Source organism: Cheilinus undulatus, linkage group 5 (assembly GCF_018320785.1).
Source record: "Cheilinus undulatus linkage group 5, ASM1832078v1, whole genome shotgun sequence".
NCBI classification, from domain to species: domain Eukaryota; kingdom Metazoa; phylum Chordata; class Actinopteri; order Labriformes; family Labridae; genus Cheilinus; species Cheilinus undulatus.
Window position 1 is genome coordinate 1,189,859 of NC_054869.1, and position 16,747 is coordinate 1,206,605.

Genomic DNA, 16,747 nt, shown 5'->3' on the forward strand with positions numbered 1-16,747 from the left:
ACCTTCCAGAGAGCAGCCGTTCACAGAGAGGACCTCATCCCCCACTTCAATCACCCCAGACAGCTCTGCAGCACCCCCTGTTGGGCAGGAGATATGCCAGATTAGGTTAGGATTAGTGAGTAATAGGGCTGGAAGATATAGCCTAAAACTTCCTGATACATGATATATATGGCAATATTTTGAACTGTCCTCTAAGTAGCTGTATAAAGTTTAATTCAGCCATAATGACACCAGTTTGAAATAGAAATAGATTGTTTTATTGGACTTTAGGTGATACTGATAATGGTATTACCAGACCTGCATATTTTTGCCCTTAATTGGCTGTAAATAGCATTAATATTATAAGTTTGTGGAGTTTCAGGCTGGACCAGATCTATGGCAGCAGAAGTGTTCTTCTTTGTTCATCTCATTCCTTTAACTTTACAGAGTGTTTTAGGGACAGAAGATTAGGGTCTGAACTCCACTTAAATATCGATGCTAATATCAGTTTCAGCTGAAATGAAGGAGTAAATACTGGATATCAGCAGAAACCTGGTATGGTACATTCCTAGTTTCCACGCTGAGAAAGGCACCCAAATATCCAATCAAGATCCTTTTGTGTGACCTTTCTGTGTGGATACCAAGCGTACTGTATCTATCCTACCCTGAAGGGTGGACTCAGACTCATTTCAGCCCACTGGTCAAAAAAATCTACTATGTCTGGTGCAACAGCAGTGAAACAGAAAAACATTCCATTTGGAACCAGTGTTTCTGAAATAACTGAACTTACCAGGAGACTTAGAGACATTTTTTTATTTCAAAGGTTTAAATAAAGTTAATTCAAAGAGTGAATCGAAGCTCTGTGATTGGCTGGTTTGTTCATCTTTATTGCTGGGTCCATAAACACATCGTGCTGCCTTCAGGTGTCTCTGTGACTCGTCTGTTTGATTCACATTCAGTTCAACCCAAGTCTGAGGTCTGTACAAGTCCAGGTAGAGCAGGTAACCCTAAACCTGCTCAGCCCGAGAGCCAAATTACTGAAAAATACCTTCACACGATCCACAATCTAAGTGGTAAAAGGGTCAGAAATAGCCTGAAGTAGCAATAAAAATAGGCTAAAGGTGGAAAAAACGGTCCAAAAGTGGCAAACACGTGGCAGAAGAATGAGAGAAAAGTGACTAAAATGGGCAAAAAGCAGTTAAGAGTGGCAAAATAATAGGAAACAAGTGTTATTTAATTGCAAAAGGTAGCTTAAGTGGGTGAAAAATGGTGTAAAAGTGGCAAAAATGGGGAAAAGTAGCAAAAATAAGTGGCAAAAAAAATATAAAACAAGTGGTATTTAATGGCAGAAGATAATTTAAAAATGGGGAAAAAGTGGAAACAAGAAGTAGGAAAAATGCAGTGAAAGCTGCATCGTAAATCAGTGCCTGGTACAGAGGGTTTTTTTGGGAGAAATCAAGTGCTGTTTACGTTTTTAACACAGCGCACAGGCGAGCCAACATGTTTTCTTGGCCCATTTTTTCATGAAACTCGTTAATTTACACGGACAAAATGTTCCCATCTACAGCCGCTATGCGCCGGCTCTCTCTGAGCCCGTAATAACAACAGGATCAAATTACACGGAAATCACTGGAGGCGAATGCCACTACTATAGCCAAGCACCTCATACCACCCAACTTCAAAAATCCTGAAATATACCTTTAAGTTTGACAATTAAGGCCTTCTGTATAAGTCTGAGAAACAAACGGATCAATGTGGTTGACTTTTGAGGTCAAAGTTTCCTTTTTAAGATTTTCTGGGAATAATATTTCAAATGAAGACATTAGAGGCTCCAGAGCCACACGCTGAGTATCACTGAGGAAGACCCAGTTCAGGTCAGACCTGGTCCACTTCCTGTCCTTGGGGCTTGTTTCTGAAATATTCTGTCTCTAGATCAAACAGGTGGTGGTTTCTGGCCCTCACCTGTGAAGTCATTCTCTGTTTCTGCTCACACCTGTGTCCCCAGCATGCTCTCTAAAAAATAAACAGATCTGTCAGTAGAGAGACGGGTGCTGACTGAGACGTTCATTTATTTGTCATATCAGGAACATACACCTCCTCTATTTTGTTCGTCTGCTTTATTTATTGCTAATGATAAATAAACTTTTAAAGTGTACTTCCACTGCGTTTTAGCTGAGTTGATCCTATGTGATTGATTTTCTGCCAGGATTAAACACAGCCTGTCAGATTCCTCCAGCATCTCTGCTGTTAGTTCTTGTTCTGACCTGAGGACTCAGCTCATAATAACACCATCAGGCGTATTTACTCAACAGGAAAGTTCTGATTCATGAAGAATTTCTCATAGCAGGGAGAAAAGCATCCCAGAATGCACCTGTGAACCGGAAGTTTGATGTAGAGTTGAATTTTGTGTATGTGACGTGATTCATAAATTATCTGGGTTCTTTGGACTATTCTCAGACAAATCTACACCCTGTATGATTCTGTTTATAGCTGGGCAGGAAGTGGGCCAAAAATATGTTTCCCTCATTAGAGGTAACCCTTATCCAGTCTATCATATGGTCACGGGGCCCCTGGTAGTCCAGGGCCCCTCACAACTGCCTACCTTAGCCTCATAGTAAAGTCTGCCTCTGATATCAAGGACACTTTCAGACTATTTTAGCTGTGTGGCAGTATGTTGGTCTCATTCCAAGTCAGAAACTCTGATCACACTTACTGTAAAAATTATTAATCCATAAAGTCCAAACATATTAAAAACAACATCATTGTTTGAAACTGGGGAGAAAAATCAACAACAAAACAAGTCAAGTGTTTCTTTCGCCACGTCTCTGTTCTGTGAAGGTCCGCTGGAGTGTTCTGCCCCCTGGTGGACTATCTGCAAATATTTTAGGACAAAAATGGCCTCAGAGAGGACGCAGCCATCTTAAAAGTTATGAATTAAATAATATTTATTTAAATAAGGGAGATATTTGTGGATATTTCCTCCTAGCTCACATTTCAATATTGAAAACAAAAGTGTGACCTCAGGAGTGAAAAATGTCTGAAGTGTGGAGATCAACCCTGAAGAGAATTTAAATGTCTGTTCAGAAAACCAGTCAGGAGAGGGTTACCTGTAAAGATGCGTTTGACAGTCAGAGGCCGGTCCCCACCCTGGCTGGAGGACTTTCCCCCCTCCAGACTAAAACCCAGACCGGCTGACGTCTTTAGAAGCTCCACCTTCAACGCTCCATCTGGACCCACATCCACCGCTGAAAGACAAGAATCACCAGGAAGGTTGGTTGGTGAGAAGTTCAGTGCTCTGACAGTTTTTAACCTTGAACATGAACATGAACGGGACGTGGGCGAGCTGGCCGTCCCGTCAAAACATGGGCAGGTTTGTCTTCCTGCTCAGAGATAAAGGTGTGACTCTCACCTGGTCCTCCTTCTGAGCTCCTCTTCCTGTTGGAGTTCTTCCTCTGTGTTTTCTCAGTCGTGTCACGTCTCTGTTCTCCCTCTCTGCGAACGACCACGACGGCCTGGCTGGACAGCCGGGCCTGATGCAGACAGGACACGGCCTCTCCGTGAGTTTTCCCCTCCAGACTGGAGCCGTTTATGGACACGATGCTGTCTCCTCTCTGGATGGTTCCCTCCAAGAAGGCCGCTCCTCGGCTGAACACCCGATGGACCTGGACAAGGATCACATTGACTTTAGTCACATGAAGGATATAAGGACCCGGGCCCCTCCACGGCTCTGACAATCTCATTTCTTCTGGCCTTGGTTTTCATTTGTCTAGTTTTAAATTCTTATTTTTCAGGCTTTAAATTTTGATAAGAGGAGAAGACAGAAGGTCTGGACTTACAGTTATTGTTTTCTGCTCCAGGTCAACTCCACCGGCGATACTGAAGCCAAGTCCTGATCCTTCCTCTTTGTTCAGGACCACCAGGTGAGCCTCACCGTCCACCTGGTACAAAGTCAATGTGACAACATATGAGCGCTAAAACGAGCAGCTCTGGTTATCATCAGTCAGTCTATTAACGTATTATCAGCAGTGTGGCGTTACCTCTGAGAGACCTTTGACCTCCTGCAGCAGAGACGATGTGTCTGGTTTCCCCGTCAGAGTCTGAAGCTTTTGTTGGCTCGCAGGTGAAGCAGCAAGGTCCTTCAGACTGGAGACAAATGATGAAAGTACGATCTACTTTCTGCCAAATCACATTTCAGCAATTCATTTCTAATGCCAGATTCTCCTCTCAGCCTGCTGCACATTTAAACAGACGGAAATAAGAAATGCAGTTGAGATTTCTCCCTACTAGAGCTCTCTATTAGAGCTTTAAGTCAAGTTTTAAATTTTACTTACTCTTCTTGTATCTCAAAGTATGTAAGAAAAATGTAAGATTTAAAACAGAAAAATATGAGAGGCTTTTACGTTGGTTCAGAAGAAGGAGAAAACCAAAAATAAAAACAGCAGGATAAAGAGAAGAGTAAATATGACTCTGGCTCTGAATCTCTGTGAAGTCTGGCTCTGGAGGCCTGACATGCTTTAGGTCAGAACTCAGTGAAACAGTTCCTCTGGACTGTGAGGGGAATGGCAGCATGAGCCCTGGTCTGGTCAGAACCAGTATGTGTCAGTGTGTCATAGAAACCTGCTGGGACATGGGGCACGAAGCTTAAGACTGGAGAGTCCTGCTCAAACTGAAATGTATGGTCATCCTAAAAGGGGGTCAGCCCTTATGCCTGTGAAGGCCATGAACCCCGCTGGAGAAAAAGTCCCAGCACTGGCAGGAGCACTGGAACCAGAACTTTCTAGCATGCACATTACTCAGCACTTACTCAGTCCTAGACTCCTCTAGACTCTGGTCTCAGTCCTAGACTCCTCTAGACTCTGATTGCAGTCCTAGACTCCTCTAGACTCTGGTCCCAGTCCCAGACTCCTCTAGAGTCTGGTCTCCGTCCTAGACTCCTCTAGACTCTGGTCTCAGTCCTAGACTCCTCTAGACTCTGGTCTCAGTCCTAGACTCCTCTAGACCCTGGTCTCAGTCCTAGACTCCTCTAGAATATGGTACCAGTCCCAGACTCCTCTGGACTCTGGTCCCAGTCCCACACTCCTCTAGACTCTGGTCTCAGTCCAACACTCCTCTAGACTCTGGTCTCAGTCCTAGACTTCTGTAGACTCTGGTCTCAGTCCTAGACTCCTCCAGACTCTGGTCTCAGTCCTAGACTTCTCTAGACTCTGGGCTCAGTCCTACACTCCTCTAGAATCTGGTCTCAGTCCTAGACTCCTCTAGACTCTGGTCTCAGTCATAGACTTCTCTAGACTCTGGGCTCAGTCCAACACTCCTCTAGACTCTGGTCTCAGTCATAGACTTCTCTAGACTCTGGGCTCAGTCCTACACTCCTCTAGAATCTGGTCTCAGTCCTAGACTCCTCTAGACTCTGGTCTCAGTCCTAGACTTCTCTAGACTCTGGGCTCAGTCCAACACTCCTCTAGACTCTGGTCTCAGTCATAGACTTCTCTAGACTCTGGGCTCAGTCCTACACTCCTCTAGAATCTGGTCTCAGTCCTAGACTCCTCTAGACTCTGGTCTCAGTCATAGACTCCTCTAGACTCTGGTCTCAGTCCCAGACTCCTCTAGACTCTGGTCTTTATCCACCACTCCTCTTGACTCTTGTCTCAGTCCTAGACTCCTCTAGACTCTGGTCTCAGTCCTAGACTCCTCTAGACTCTGGTCTCAGTCCTAGACTCCTCTAGACTCTGGTTGCAGTCCTAGACTCCTCTAGACTCTGGTCTCAGTCCTAGACTTCTCTAGACTCTGGTCTCAGTCCTAGACTCCTCTAGACCCTGGTCTCAGTCCTAGACTCTTATATACTCTGGTCTCAGTCCAAGACCGCTGTAGACTCTGTTCTCCCTTTTTCCGTCTAGACATGTAGTAGGAGGTCTGGAGGACTAAGTCATCATTGATCTGGATCTCCTCTCTAGGTAGACCAGTTCACCTGCTGTAAAATCTGTTATAAAGTGTAGGGGTCTTAGTCGATTGATGAAGAAATGTTCTGGTGATAACTGCAGCGCCACCTAGAGCTTTGGCAGACCTACTCTCCTACATGGAACCACTGTTCTTCACTTCCTGGTCCCCGTTTGACCTGAGCATGTGACTGGGATCATGTGACTGGGATCATGTGACTGGGATCATGTGACTTAGCATAGTAAGGACCCTGCTGCTTAATTACAACCACTTATCATTTGAGGATTTACGATACCTGACCTGGATCATTTTTAATCCAGATTAAAAGTTCTGAACACCTGAACTCACTTCATTTCCATCCTTTTAAAGTTACATTCTGTCATTTCTGCAAGCAGCAGGTCAGATAAATAAATGTTCCCAAGCTCCTCACCTGATGGACCAGCCGGCTCCATGGCTCTCTGGGGTTTTCTGTTTGGTCTCTTGAGTGGAATCAGCCCGGCTCTCTTTGTTTGCCTCTGTCATAGACGTGGATGACGGCGGATGGCCCTCAGTCACTGTTTTCTCCTCAGAAATCGTTCTGGTAAAGTCTTCCGTGCAGATATTTTCTAGCTCCGGCATGCTGAGGGCTCGAAGCTGCCTTAGCCGGCTGCGGGCCAGTTTACCGTGCTTCCTCCGCAGCACTTGAGGCGTCCCGCCCTGAACTTTTGGACCTTCAGCGTCAGACAGAGGAGACATTTTAGAGCCTGATTCAGGGAGATTGAGGTTTATGAGAGCCATGGTGGATGGAGATTTCTCCAGCAGATTCGTGGTTGGGATCAGGTTGTCCATGTACGGGTTGAAGCTACGGTGTCGTGTGTGGCAGTCAGAGTTCACTAAGTCCATGTACCCGGCGATCCTTTGGTTCAGAGAGGCTCGGTATGCCAGAGCGTACGACTGAATGTCACTGCTTCGAGAAAAAGGCTTGTCAAAGAGAGCCAGGTTCTCAAAGGACTTGATCTTATGTCTGACAGAGAAGGGGTTATACTTCTCTGAATGCGTGGTGAATCTTTGTCGCTCCTCTGATTTCATATAAAGTCTGGAAACGCCAGACTCGGACGTGTGTTTGGAGCCATTACTCGTCATTTCTTTAGTCAGACAAAGTGCTGTGTTGGTGATTTTATCCACTGTGGCATTTGATAGTGAATCTGTGTTTCTATCAGAGAGTCTGGTGTCCTTTAGATGAATGGTTTCGTTGTGTGATGCTAAAGGAGACAGACGGACTTCTATAAATGATCTCTGAGTTACAGGAGGTTGTGCTTTATCCTGGGATTGTGATGTTTGTCTGGAGTCCTTGATCGGTTGTGGCGGGCCATCAGATGATCCGTGAGTGTTGGTGACCCGTTTTCTGACTCGGGGTGAGAACAGGCTGCTGTGGGTATCAGGGTGGGTGTTGGTCTTAGAAAGGTCAGATGTGGTTGCTGTTGGCGACGATTTCACCGAGTTTAAAGGACTTTGACTCCTGGGAGGCTCATTGTTCCTGCTCTTGATACTCAGACCCTTCAGCTTGGGAGTGTTTGACTTTACCAGACTTTGTTTGGCGTTACTACTCCTCGCCGAAGTGTCGGTATTATCGAAGAGTTTCAGCTCAGGTGTCTGCTTTAGTAAGGAGTTGGTCGTACTCTCCAGAGGCTTCTCTGTGTTCGCTGCAGACACAGATAACCTGCAGCTACTTGAAGCTAAGACGTCTGACCTCTCTCCTGGTGACTGAGGAGTTTTTGAAACTTTCAGTAAATCTGAGGTCAGGGAGGAGTCTATGTTTATACTCGCAGACGAATCCTGAGGATGTGGAGGGGAGGAGCCTCTGTAGACGCTCAGACCTCCACAGCCGGACACCGTACACGCCGTCACTCTCTCAGACGGCTGAGTGGAGCAGTCAGAGTTCGGATCTGTGGCAGTCAGAGGTATGGAAGGTGGTATGGAGGTGTAGTGTTGTTGCCCTGAAGATGGGACCTGAGAACACAGTTGGGTTTGACTGGAGGAGTTTTCTCTACAAATCTGAGCACCACCATCGCCCTGCTCAGCGCTGGGTTGGCCAAAACATGTAAACCCGTTAGCTGTTTGTGGTTGCTGCACGTCATAGGAACAAATCTCCACCTCCTCATCTGACGACGCCTCATGACCGCCATTGTTGAACAACTCGTTGACCAGCACGGTGGACGAGTCGCTGTCTGAGTCGCTGTCATCTCCCGTGTTGTACATACAGGAAGCAGCAGCACGGCTCTTCTTCTGTTGTCGTGTCTTCTCCACAGAGAGGGTGGTACCTTCATTAGGTTCTTCTTTTATGATGGAGTGGTCCTGAAGGTTGGGCTGGGATGGATCCTGATTCTTGGGGTTCCTATGAGGCATCGCAGTGGTTCGGTCTGATCCAGGCTCAGATGAGGATTTCGTGTTTGAGCTTTTATCAGCGCCAGGGCTCAGAGCAGATAAAATGTCATCGATGTTAGTGATGGGGATTTTAAAGTCATTGTCTAACTGAGGAATGTGGTCGGAAGTTTCTGAGTTTTCACTCGTTTTTGCTTCTTCACCGGGTGTTGATGGAGCAGATCGCTGAGGTTTTGGTCTGTTGGCTCCATCACAGTTTCCTGATGACAGGATCAAACTGGACAGATGATCCACAGCTGGAACCAGATGAGAAATCAAGAATTTAGTCAGGACTTAAAGCAGAAGTTGGCTGGAGAAATGAGCATGCTCAAAGTAGTGATTCCCACTCTCAAAGAATGAATGCTATGGTTTGTTCACAATAAATGGAAAAGATTAACTTAGAGAAACGACTCAGAGATGCAGACTCTGCACACTGAAACATCTGATACAAAAATCCTTCATCCTTTGTTCTGTTTGCTTTAAGTCGAGGACTTAAAGGTGCAGTGTGTGAAACTGAATATAAACATTTAGAAGTGGGTTCTAGATTGCGTTTCTCTGCTGGAAACTGTGGCAACCAGTTGAATTTAATGTGTATCTGAAATGTGAATACAATACAATACAACACAATAACTTAATTTATCCTTTTTTCCTCTATGTTACCATGGAAACATTTAAAAATCCAAGATGGCGGCATCAATGGAGGGGACCCTCCCTATGTATGAATTAGAGGTTTATTCTGAGTTGTTTTTTTCAAAATAGCTATTTTTGAATTTAGATGACTAAACACTTATTTAGACAGACCGTCTTAGAAATGTTTTGCTTTATTTTACAAAGTTTGATCAGCTAAATGCTACTAGGCTAAATATTACACACTGCACCTTTAAGGACCTCTAATATAGGGATTTAAAGCTTCATGGTTGTTTTGAACCTCAGTTTTAGGGTCCACAGAAAAAAGCAGCTAGAAGTGATGACTGCATATTCCTAGGTTTGACATCTCAATCATCTCTGACCACCACTGCTGACAGTTTCTGTTTTTTTCCATTTGGTTCTCTTAAAAAGACACTAATTAAAGTGCACTTTTAACAGCTTTTCCCCGTCATCACGAGAACTTCAAACAAATGGTCAGTCGCTGTTAAAAGTGGTCACTACCTTCCTGTTTTACACTACTGGAGATCCTAGAATGCCTTGCATTGGTCCGCTGTGAAAACCAGGCAGATGTCATCTTAAATTCAGAGGAGTTTATCCACGCCCTTACCTGACACTGGTTTCTTCACCTCCATGGTCAGAGTCGTCGGCAGGTTCAGCATGAGCTCACAGATTTCCTGGTAGCTGCAGGAGCAAACCAGCTGCTCTCCAATTTTCACAATCTCATCCCCCGGACTCAGACTGCCTGCAGACTCCTGTGAGGAGGATTAGACACCAGAGAAACAAACAGGATGTGGTGAAAAAAATCACATGATTTTGAGCCAAAAACACCATAAAACACTTTCAAAAACTGTTTTCAGTCCGTCAGGGTGAAATATAGAGTTAAAGATCAGATGAAAATGTCTACAGACTTTAGACAGCTTTCAAACCTGCAAGAATGCAGGCCTGCTCATGGGACCCACAGTCTGTAAAGGTAATACGGGAGGGAGAGCCTCAGTTGACGGGAGCCTCCTCTTTGGAAACCTCTCCAAATCAAGTTAAGGTGGCAGAAACACATTATGTCTTTATCAGCAGGCTTAGAGTTAGAGCTGGATCTGGCCTGAACCAGGGCCTGGTTATGCTGCTATGGGCTTTAATAGTTTGTTTTTACTAAAGCTTAGAGTCAGAGCTGGATCTGGCCTGGACCAGGGCCTGGTTATGCTGCTATAGGCTTTAATAGTTTGTTTTTACTAAAGCTTAGAGTTAGAGCTGGATCTGGCCTGGACCAGGTCCTGGTTATGCTGCTATAGGCTTAAATAGTTTGTTTTTACTAAAGCTTAGAGTCAGAGCTGGATCTGGCCTGGACCAGGTCCTGGTTATGCTGCTATAGGCTTAAATAGTTTGTTTTTACTAAAGCTTAGAGTTAGAGCTGGATCTGGCCTGGACCAGGTCCTGGTTATGCTGCTATAGGCTTTAATAGTTTGTTTTTACTAAAGCTTAGAGTTAGAGCTGGATCTGGCCTGGACCAGGTCCTGGTTATGCTGCTATAGGCTTTAGGAGTTTTTGAACCTAAGCTTAGAGTCAGAGCTGGATCAGTCCTGGACCAGGGCCTGGTTATGCTGCTATAGGCTTTAATAGTTTGTTTTTACTAAAGCTTACAGTCAGAGCTGGATCTGGCCTGGAACAGGTCCTGGTTATGCTGCTATAGGCTTTAGGAGTGTGTTTTTACTAAAGCTTAGAGTTAGAGCTGGATCTGGCCTGGACCAGGTCCTGGTTATGCTGCTATAGGGTTTAATAGTCTGTTTGAACTAAAGCTTAGAGTCAGAGCTGGATCAGGTCTGGACCAGGTCCTGGTTATGCTGCTATAGGCTTTAGGAGTTTTTGAACTAAAGCTTAGAGTCAGAGCTGGATCTGGCCTGGACCAGGTCCTGGTTATGCTGCTATAGGCTTAAGGAGTGTGTTTTTACTAAAGCTTAGAGTTAGAGCTGGATCTGGCCTGGACCAGGGCCTGGTTATGCTGCTATAGGCTTGAGTAGTTTGTTTTTACTAAAGCTTAGAGTTAGAGCTGGATCTGGCCTGGACCAGGTCCTGGTTATGCTGCTATGGGCTTTAATAGTTTGTTTTTACTAAAGCTTACAGTCAGAGCTGGATCTGGCCTGGACCAGGTCCTGGTTATGCTGCTATAGGCTTAAGGAGTGTGTTTTTACTAAAGCTTAGAGTTAGAGCTGGATCTGGCCTGGACCAGGGCCTGGTTATGCTGCTATAGGCTTGAGTAGTTTGTTTTTACTAAAGCTTAGAGTTAGAGCTGGATCTGGCCTGGACCAGGTCCTGGTTATGCTGCTATGGGCTTTAATAGTTTGTTTTTACTAAAGCTTACAGTCAGAGCTGGATCTGGCCTGGACCAGGTCCTGGTTATGCTGCTATAGGCTTTAGGAGTTTTTGAACTAAAGCTTAGAGTCAGAGCTGGATCTGGCCTGGACCAGGTCCTGGTTATGCTGCTATAGGCTTTAATAGTTTGTTTTTACTAAAGCTTAGAGTTAGAGCTGGATCTGGCCTGGACCAGGTCCTGGTTATGCTGCTATGGGCTTTAATAGTTTGTTTTTACTAAAGCTTACAGTCAGAGCTGGATCTGGCCTGGACCAGGGCCTGGTTATGCTGCTATAGGCTTGAGTAGTTTGTTTTTACTAAAGCTTAGAGTCAGAGCTGGATCAGGTCTGGACCAGGTCCTGGTTATGCTGCTATAGGCTTTAGGAGTTTTTGAACTAAAGCTTAGAGTCAGAGCTGGATCTGGCCTGGACCAGGTCCTGGTTATGCTGCTATAGGCTTGAGTAGTTTGTTTTTACTAAAGCTTAGAGTCAGAGCTGGATCAGGTCTGGACCAGGTCTTGGTTATATACCCCAGCATGTTTGACCCCTTACGTCCAGTCTGTCTGACTACTCTGAGTTCTCCAGAAGCTTCCTTAAAAAATCGTTCTGTGTGTTACATGGATGAAAATCAATCAGCTGATTGAATATGAGGCGTACCCTGTCTGCTGCTCCTCCAGGCTTTAACCCGGTGATGACGACCTTCAGAGGAGACGACATGATCTCCAGGTCGAGTCCGTATGACTCGTCCTCCCTCCTCCACAGAGTCACCGTGTCGATGGTACAAACCCCGGCCAGCTCACTGGTCTCTGCTTTCTTGCAGTGATGATGGTGAACAGCAGCAGAGCGGGGGTTTCTCCCACCCTGCACGGCGCTGGGCGTGATCTGGGCAGAGGTCAGTCCTGGAGAAGGTTCGTCAGCTCTGGACTTCTGCTGCTGGCTCAGGTTTGGAGCTTCAATGCTCATCATGCTTTTGACTCTCATCACGGCTTTGTGCTCCAGCTTTGGGGAGCGCTTCGGCTCCACCTGTCCATCGTCTTTACTGATGAAGCTCTCAGTGTTGATAATCAGATTAGGAGACGCCAAACTCCCCGCTCTGTGCTCAGAGGGGCAGCGGATCGGCATGAAGGGAGACTCTGAACCAGGTGGAGCTTCTTCATTCTGTGAGAAAAGTGGAGTAGTCAGATCACTGCTGTCACTCCTCTGATAATCTCCATCCTCGCTGTCTCCATCAACATTTAATGAAGACGTAGTAGAAACAACTGCTAAATCCATCTTTGAACTGTGGGATTCTCTGGTGCCACCGTCAGATTTTATGGTTTTGTCAAAGAGTCCAACGCTGTCAGAGTCGTCGTCATCACTGAGCTGGTCGTCGAAGCACATCACGCGCCGCTGTCGGAGGAGAGGGCTTCTCACCAAGGTGGGACTGGAGACAGAGATAGGTGGGCCAACAGCCGCTGGGTGCTGACTGTCACTGACGGGGGCGGTGTTCTTGACTGGTGAGGCGTTGTACACCGGGTCACCCTCCGCTTGTGTCAGAGACGGCGTGAGAGCTGAGGAGGAGATGACGAAAATGTGGATGAATCAAAAATCGGATACGGTAACAAGCTCTCATGTTTAAATAATGAATTTTTACCTTGTGTCTGAGGTGAGCTCCGATGTTTAACTGATGAATTTTTACCTTGTGTCTGAGGTGCGTTCTCATCCATGGAGGTGTTGCAGCTCTGCTGGTGGAGCGCATCGTTGCTGGTTGAGCCAATCAGGATGGACTCAGAAAGGAACGAGTGACTGGAAACATCCTGAGGGAAATATTGAGACAGCTCTGTCTCTGAGCTCAGCGAGCCCTGCTGGAGAAAAATGCACGTAGAAGAAGAAGAACACTTTTTAACGTTGTTCCTGACATGAAGATGTGAAAGAGAATGCAACCTCTCCAGACTGAAATAAAGAAACAGCAGATCAAATATCATAGGTGTCCTGCTGTTTAGCTTTCTTTTATAATAACTGTTTATTGAATAATGATTATTAGATCATTATCTTACTCTACTGGCTGGTTCGAGGAACCTCTTCATGGTCCAGCTGAGAGCTGGCGAGCCGTCTCCCTGACGCTCCTTCACCACCGCCCCGGGACTCTTACAGGACACGGCTGGAGGTCCACAGATGCCAAAATATAAAAAAATATTCATCTTCAATGTCTGAGCTGATGACCTTATATTTAAACCACTGATTAAACCTTATCTAACTTTATTAATCTAAAAAAGTACATCATAAGTATCAGCACATTTTAAATTTTTTTTTAATCATATTTATATGTGTGTGTGTGTGTGTGTGTGTGTGTGTGTGTATTTTTTATATTTTATTTTCCTTATACGGAATGACTTGAAGAGGCTAAATTATTTAGCATTGGGTCATGCTTAACAAAAGATCAATTTTACTTATAATTATCAATTTATGAAGTTACTACAATTATTCGTTTAAAACTTTTTCTGAAATAGATAATTTCTTACAGAAGTTTAAAGGGCACTGAAAGCCTCCTCCTTTATAGACTAAAGCTTCACCTCCTCAGAGCCTTCTGAGAATTAATCAGAAACACCAGCCTCCTCCTTTGGGGATATTTTTCCTCCAGAATCTGGCTTCCTATTGTCAGAATAGTGGAAATTCAGTTGTATTTATAGACTAAAGCTTCACCTCCTCGACCCCAGCCCCCTCCTCCTTTAAAGACTAAAGCATCACCTGCTCCACCCCAGCGTCCTCCTTTATAGACTAAAGCTTCACCTCCTCCACCCCAGCCTCCTCCTTTATAGACTAACGCTCCACCTCCTCCACACCAGCCTCCTACTTTATAGACTAAAGCATCACCTCCTCCACCTCAGCCTCCTCCTTTATAGACTAAAACTTCACCTCCTCCACCCCAGCCCCCTCCTCCTTTAAAGACTAAAGCATCACCTCCTCCACCCCAGCCTCCTCCTTTATAGACCAAAGCATCACCTCCTCCACCCCAGCCTCCTCCTTTATAGACTAAAGCCTTACCTCCTCCACCCCAGCTTCCTCCTTTATAGACTAAAGCCTCACCACCTCCACCTCAGCCTCCTCCTTTATAGACTAAAACTTCACCTCCTCCACCTCAGCCCCCTCCTCCTTTAAAGACTAAAGCATCACCTCCTCCACCCCAGCCTCCTCCTTTATAGACTCAAGCTTCACCTCCTCCACCCCAGCCTCCTCCTTTATAGACTCAAGCCTTACCTCCTCCACCCCAGCCTCCTCCTTTATAGACTAAAACTTCACCTCCTCCACCCCAGCCCCCTCCTCCTTTATAGACTAAAACTTCACCTCCTCCACCCCAGCCCCCTCCTCCTTTAAAGACTAAAGCATCACCTCCTCCACCCCAGCCTCCTCCTTTATAGAATAAAGCTTCACCTCCTCCACACCAGCCTCCTACTTTATAGACTAAAGCATCACCTCCTCCACCCCAGCCTCCTCCTCCTTTAAAGACTAAAGCATCACCTCCTCCACCCCAGCCTCCTCTTTTATATACCAAAGCATCACCTCCTCCACCCCAGCTTCCTCCTTTATAGACTAAAGCATCACCTCCTCCACCCCAGCCTCCTCCTTTATAGACTAAGCCTTACCTCCTCCACCCCAGCTTCCTCCTTTATAGACGAAAGCCTCACCTCCTCCACCCCAGCCTCCTCCTTTATAGACTAAAACTTCACCACCTCCACCCCAGCCCCCTCCTCCTTTAAAGACTAAAGCTTCACCTCCTTCACCCAGCGTTCTCCTTTATAGACTAAAGCCTCACCTCCTCCACCCCAGCCCCCTCCTCCTTTATAGACTTAACCTTCACCTCCTCCACCCCAGCCTCCTCTTTTATAGCACAGAGCTTGTTGCACCCTCATATTCAGATTCATGCTACTATGGATTCATTGCTCTTGAATTAATTTCATTGTACTGAATCTGCATTGTCGTTAATGTATTTATCCATAGGGGGGTTTCTAGCTGTGTGCTCCTGTCAGCATATTGGACACTAGCTGAAATCCAAAATCACTTATCCCTTAGAAAATGTCAACAGAATGAAAGATGTCCGACCTTGTGGGTGAGAGGAGAGTCTGTTTTTGCTTGTTTTGTCCCTGAGTGTCGATCGTGCGATGATCTGATCCATCTCCTGCTCAGAAACCTGATGAGACATAGAACATGACAGAGTTTTACCTGAGAGAAGACGGAACGACTACATACCAGAGACACGAGAAGCTGAAGGAAAGAGGTGTCTGATATTTTTAAAGGACATATAACAGTATGTCAGGGTGGCTCTTCCTCCCAAACTTCAGTGTAATGCAGCTCAACATGAAAATCTTCAGGGGACCTCCCAAACTTAGGGACCCATCCAAACCCTCCTACGTCCATAACATGAGACTCACAGCAGAGGATTCCAGTGCTTGGTTCTCCTATGAAAATGACCTAAACAGTCTGCTTTTGCTGCTTGCTGAATGATTAGAATAATCATAATCATCAGTTCTGACATCAGACCAGAACAAAGAAGTTTTTTACTGTTCTCTAAAAAAGAGGAAAACAACAAAGAAGAAACAACAGGACTCATCTCTTTGGATCAATTGGAGAACCATATGAACCCTCCTTTAGAAAGAACTGGAGCTACAAATATGATGACATGGAACCAGAATCAGCCCAGCTAGTGGGGTAAACACTGTTGTGTTTCTTCCTGTGGGTCGGTGTCAGGGTACCTCTCGTGACGTCTGGTCTGAGTGTCAAACTAAACGAAAGATGCAAGAATAATTCTGGTATGCTAGTCTTGTTGGACCAGGGTCCTGGACACGTCACTGATGATACTATGCTGAAAGAGCAGTTGTCTTTCCCGGCGGTCACGTTCATGCCCTCTGACCCAGCCTCTACAGAAGTCAGTGATTTATCTACATAAAACAGAGACACCAGCATGCTGCTCCTACCTTTGGGTTTGGGTGTCTGCTGATGATGAGGCTGACTGGTCCGGGTCCACACTCACTGAGGATGGCGTAGGCTTCACTGAGAGCAGCGTGACGGAGACTGACCGAGTCCACCTCCAGGATCTGGTCGCCACGACTAAAACACAGAAAACTCCAACCATCACCTGCAACATCCGTGTGATTTTCAAAGAGCTTTAAAAACTCACAGATAGCTCAGAGGACGAGTCAGAGGTCATTAAACATTTACATTTTTACTGTTCACTTATTTCCTTTAAGATCCAGAATACGCTCCTTTCTGTGGTCAAGTTCATGTTAGAATCTCTGATCTATCCAAAGGTCCTCATTTTCTTTTAAAATAAAAGCAGCTCTGGATCCAAACAGTGAGTCAGTACCCTTAGTTTAAGACTAAGAAGTCCAACATGAAACAAATACTGTTCTAAACCAGTATTAACTACTATTAACTACTGAATTCTGTCATTAATGGTAATTAAAAAT

At 45.4% G+C, this 16,747-nt stretch overlaps 1 protein-coding gene across 4 annotated transcripts in view; it reads right to left on the reverse strand.

Annotated features, from left to right (window-relative positions):
• The window catches only part of pdzd2 (PDZ domain containing 2), a 109,380-nt gene that overhangs the window by 387 nt on the left and 92,246 nt on the right, over window positions 1–16,747 (reverse strand). For 2 of the 4 annotated variants that reach the window (XM_041787829.1, XM_041787827.1), the window contains exons 15-26: window positions 16,256–16,388; window positions 15,384–15,471; window positions 13,340–13,443; window positions 12,982–13,147; window positions 11,961–12,853; window positions 9,569–9,713; window positions 6,344–8,570; window positions 4,017–4,122; window positions 3,816–3,917; window positions 3,389–3,641; window positions 3,087–3,224; window positions 1–77 (exon numbers count right to left, since the gene is read on the reverse strand). The exon at window positions 1–77 is cut by the window's left edge and continues 387 nt beyond it. In XM_041787829.1, the coding sequence (XP_041643763.1) occupies window positions 1–77; window positions 3,087–3,224; window positions 3,389–3,641; window positions 3,816–3,917; window positions 4,017–4,122; window positions 6,344–8,570; window positions 9,569–9,713; window positions 11,961–12,853; window positions 12,982–13,147; window positions 13,340–13,443; window positions 15,384–15,471; window positions 16,256–16,388 (4,432 nt within the window). Of the gene's footprint in view, window positions 78–1,941; window positions 1,993–3,086; window positions 3,225–3,388; window positions 3,642–3,815; window positions 3,918–4,016; window positions 4,123–6,343; window positions 8,571–9,568; window positions 9,714–11,960; window positions 12,854–12,981; window positions 13,148–13,339; window positions 13,444–15,383; window positions 15,472–16,255; window positions 16,389–16,747 lie in introns of all 4 variants that reach the window. The other 2 variants (XM_041787830.1, XM_041787828.1) reach the window with 2 other exon arrangements.